The following is a 4,549-nucleotide window of genomic DNA, read 5'->3' as shown; positions in this document are numbered from 1 at the left end:
GTGTGTGTGTGTGTGTGTGTGTGTGTGTGTGTGTGTGTGTGTGTGTGTGTGTTCGCTTGTGTATTCTACATGTGCCTTTGTGTGCTATGTTTGGCTCTTCCCCCCCTTCGGTTTGTGAGTTTGTTCAAATGCTCACACAGGTTATCTCTTGATTTCAACCAGATGTGTCATTGTTCTGCTATACAACTGTTATTATTTACAATAGTTTGCCAACTAATTTGACCCACATTTTAGGGTTTATGGGAACCTTTTTAAAAATAAAAATACAGAATTAATTACCGACAGTTTTTCAGCTGGCTTGTTAAAAAAGGATTTGCCGTCACTGGTGTAAAGCAAGAACATTGACACCCATGATTGGGCAGCTTTGGTTCTTCTCTTTGTGCTTCTATAGAGCTTTTCTAAGTCTTTCAGAGTTCTTGTTTGAATGTGCAATATGAAATGAAGAATATGTCAGATGGTTTAAAAGGGAGGTTGGAAATGGTTAAGCGTTGGGGTGTGTGTGGTTTATTGGAGGGGTTGTGATCAGTGTCTGCCAGTGGGGATGGCATGAGGGCATTTCTAGATAAAGCTGTCTTGGCATCTTAGGGATCATGCTGTTTCTGTTTAACAGGAGGTTGTGATCACTGGACTTCTCTCCGAGACCTCTTACTCTGTTACTGTGGCAGCATACACAACCAAGGGAGATGGGGCACGCAGCAAAGCCAAAGTCATCACCACCACCGGAGCAGGTAGAAACTCACTCTCTTCACTTGACTTACTTCACATTCAAAATTCACCCTGTTTAATTGCAATGGATGTTTCTGGCCTTACTCTGCATTATTCACTGATGCACGTTGTTCCTAAGAAAAACAATTTTAAATCAGATAACTTGCTTCACCTCTGGTACATCTTTTCTCAACTAGTGGCACAAAATGCTTTATTGTACTGAATGGCCTGATTTACTTACAAATACATCACATTATAGGATAGAAAAAAAAATCAGTTTCTTTTACTTGACATTTACTTGAATGCGTCTGTCAAGGTTTTCAGTGACAATTCATTGTCAAATGTCTGATGACATTTAATCAAAAGCAGCTTTTCCAAGACTTTTCTTCGCTCAAAGGGGAAAAAAAGATGAAAAGGTCTTCACTTTTTATTATTATTAAACATAATAAATATTCATATTAAAGATTTAAGGTCAGCATGAAAGAGCATTTACAAGTCATTTTACTTGTATATCATTAAAAGTTTGTGGTTGATAAGATTTCAAGTTTATTGTTATATATTTTAAGATGCAATTTATTCCTGTGCATTTTCAAGACTCCAGTCTTCAGTGTCACATGATCCTTCAGAAATCATTCTAATATGCTGATTTGCTTCTCAAGCAACATTTCATATCATCAATGTTGAAAATAGTTGTGCTTAATATTTACTTATTACTTATTTTAAAGCAGATAATATTATTGTGAAAACCATAAAAAAAATTTTTTTTTTTTTCAGAATTCTTTGAAGATTTGTCCAAAATAACTTTTTTTATAATAATAAAAATAATAGGCCAGATCAAGCATACTTTTCAGGCAGGTTATTTGATACCTAATGGTGGCATGTGGTATAAGTGGTCACGTGCAAATAACCCTCTTTTTAACAATGCTTTTTAAAATCTCACTCTGCCCCCGCAGTGCCTGGGAAACCCACCATGATCATCAGCACCACCATTGGCAACACAGCCCTCATCCAGTGGCAGCCTCCTAAGGACATGGTGGGTGAGCTGATTGGCTACCGACTGCGGTACAAGTGTGTGGAGGAAGAGAACTACGAAGTCCGTGAGTTCGCACGCGCCGACGACCACCACACCGCCACAGAACTGCACAAGGGCGCCACCTACACGTTCCACCTGAGTGCCAGGAACCGGGCAGGAGCTGGAGAGGAGTATGTAAAAGAGATCAGCACCCCGGAGGACGTGCCAAGTGGGTTTCCCCTGAACCTACGCGTTGTGGGCCTGACCACCTCCACCACTAGTCTTGCCTGGGACCCCCCTGCCCTCTCTGAGCGCAACGGCCAGATCACACAATACCTAGTGATGTACCGCGACATCAACAACATACATAATGGCACCAATCGCACCTCCGACACTCAGATGACCATCCAAGGGCTTCGACCGGACACCACATATGATATCCGTGTGCAAGCCTTCACCAGCAAGGGAGGGGGTCCCATAAGTCCTAGTATCCAGAGCAGGACCATGTCTACATCACCTGGTTTGTGTTTAGACTGCATGGCTTATGTTAAATCGCTTAAACAGATACAGAAATCCTTTCATCCCTCTGTGTAGAGTGAGGTGTAATTTATTACTGTGTCAAGCTACAGATAATTACAGTGCACCGTAACATAATTATAATGCACCTTATACACTTTATTTAATGATATACAGTGCATAAATGCTCACATTTTACATACCTATTCATGTTCCCAGAAAGATTGTGGCCCAAAAACAGCACCGGAACTTTAATTTCTATCTACTGTCCACTGTTGGTCTCAGAAAAATCACTAGATAACCAACAAATGTTATTATTTTTCTGCAATAACACACGCTTGACATAACATAGCCATTTTGTCATGCTAACACCGTGATAAATGTGCACTGTGAAAAAATCTAATTATCTTCACATTGGGTGGTCTGTTTTTTAAGGCAAATGGAAAAATCTGCCTTCGTTTTTTCACTTTGTGAACATTCAAGTTCTGACTGAGAACAACAGAACTGAAAGAACTGAATGATTGTGTTTAGAATTATTAACTAAAATGAAAGTTAGTAAAAACGTGAAAAAATAAGTGAAATAAAGCTTAAATAAAATACAAATATTAGATGAATAAATAGATTTAAAAATGTTGAAAAATGTAGAAATGTTGCCTTGGCAACAGCCTGAAATAAGTTGAAGTTAAAGTGCTAAAATTAAAAAAAAAATAAAAACTTTATTAAAGTAAAAAAAAATAAATAAAAAATCGTATATTGAAACATAAAAAAGACTAACGTAATGAGCATGAAAGAATATAATAAAATCACTTAAACTAAAATGTAAAAGAAAGCTGAAAATATAAAAATAAGTGATAATTCTAAATATTAATAAATACTATGATAATACAGAAATAATACTAAAATAAAACTAAGCTGTATAGCATGTTTTAAGCTTCCTGTTGGAGGGGGAGGTATGGATAGAGTCACTATATCTTCATATTTTTCTCAACAAATAAGCTGATTTTCCATTGTACACAACAGCCTCAGACAGAGGCTGTATATCTTTCGTTATTAAAAAAATGATGTAAGTATAAGATATTAGTACTTTATTGCAGTGTCAGTAATTTCACACAACAAGAGATCAGTAAACAGTTCCTATATAAACAATTTCAGAAGCTCTGTTTTGTTTTAAATGTTACCTTATACATTATTCAAACCCTGAGCTCTGTATATATGTATATGAAATCTCTGTTCTGTGTCTAATAGCATTTGCCACAAGTTTTGGTGTCAAAGCTGTGATGAAAACCTCTGTCCTTCTCACCTGGGATGTACCAGAAAATTATAAATCCCAAGTGCCTTTTAAGGTAAGACCCCAATCACGTACATAGACAAAAGTTCCTTGTATTAAAATATATTATTCACAAGCATTTATATCTATTTTTATACCCTTTTTATAGGCATGCACTTGAGAGCTAACTGTATAATTGTCTAATTCCCATACAGAGTGATTACACTGCAACAGATGTAAATTATATATAAAAAAAAAGACAATTGAAGAATTGGGAAAAAATGAAAATGTAAAGTTTTAATTAAAGTTAAATTATTCGATATAATGCACTTTGCAAGGTAAGACCCCAATCACGTACATAGACAAAAGTTCCTTGTATTAAAATATATTATTCACAAGCATTTATATCTATTTTTATACCCTTTTTATAGGCATGCACTTGAGAGCTAACTGTATAATTGTCTAATTCCCATACAGAGTGATTACACTGCAACAGATGTAAATGTAATCTTACCTATTAGGTTTTAAGTGCTGATTCTTCACATGTGGTTTAGCAAAATTGTAAGTCACACTATTGGTCAGTATGCAGAAACGTTGTGGAAAGTCTGTCAGAATGGTCTCTGGCCTACAGTGAACTTGACAGACAGTCTGTGTGGCATCTCTGCATGCCAGCTACTGGTATAAAACCATAACAGTAATGTCCTGATGGGCCAAGCCCAGAAAACAGCACACGGTTTCCATCGCTAAAAGCAGCTGCGTGGGGATAATGTCTGTTTATGCAATCAGTTCTTTGTTTAAATGAAACCGAATGAAAATTTGATTTAGTGAGCCGTGCAACTGAGTGAAACTGAACCTCTCCCTCCTGCAGATCCTCTATAACGAGTTCAAAATTAAGAGCTCCAACCCATGTTCTTAACTAAGAAAACAAGTTAGAAAAAATCAGTGAATTGACTTGTACCTGAACTTTAAATGGGACTCAACCCTCTTTTTATTTGTGATATACTGTCTCAGTCTAAATTACATTCACACTGGTGTTTTAGGAAGCCAAA

The 4,549-nt window shown here is 36.6% G+C and overlaps 1 protein-coding gene across 5 annotated transcripts in view; it reads left to right on the top strand.

The window, feature by feature from the left end:
- The window catches only part of ptprfb (protein tyrosine phosphatase receptor type Fb), a 148,578-nt gene that overhangs the window by 96,045 nt on the left and 47,984 nt on the right, over positions 1 to 4,549 (top strand). For all 5 annotated transcript variants that reach the window (XM_016502239.1, XM_016502243.1, XM_016502242.1 and 2 more), the window contains 3 exons: positions 611 to 728; positions 1,659 to 2,237; positions 3,479 to 3,576. In XM_016502239.1, coding sequence (XP_016357725.1) covers positions 611 to 728; positions 1,659 to 2,237; positions 3,479 to 3,576 — 795 coding nt within the window. The remainder of the gene's footprint in view (positions 1 to 610; positions 729 to 1,658; positions 2,238 to 3,478; positions 3,577 to 4,549) is intronic.

The sequence above is a fragment of the Sinocyclocheilus anshuiensis genome, unplaced genomic scaffold, assembly GCF_001515605.1.
Source record: "Sinocyclocheilus anshuiensis isolate Anshui unplaced genomic scaffold, SAMN03320099.WGS_v1.1 scaffold718, whole genome shotgun sequence".
In the NCBI taxonomy this organism is placed as follows: domain Eukaryota; kingdom Metazoa; phylum Chordata; class Actinopteri; order Cypriniformes; family Cyprinidae; genus Sinocyclocheilus; species Sinocyclocheilus anshuiensis.
This window is presented reverse-complemented; position numbering and strand designations above follow the sequence as displayed.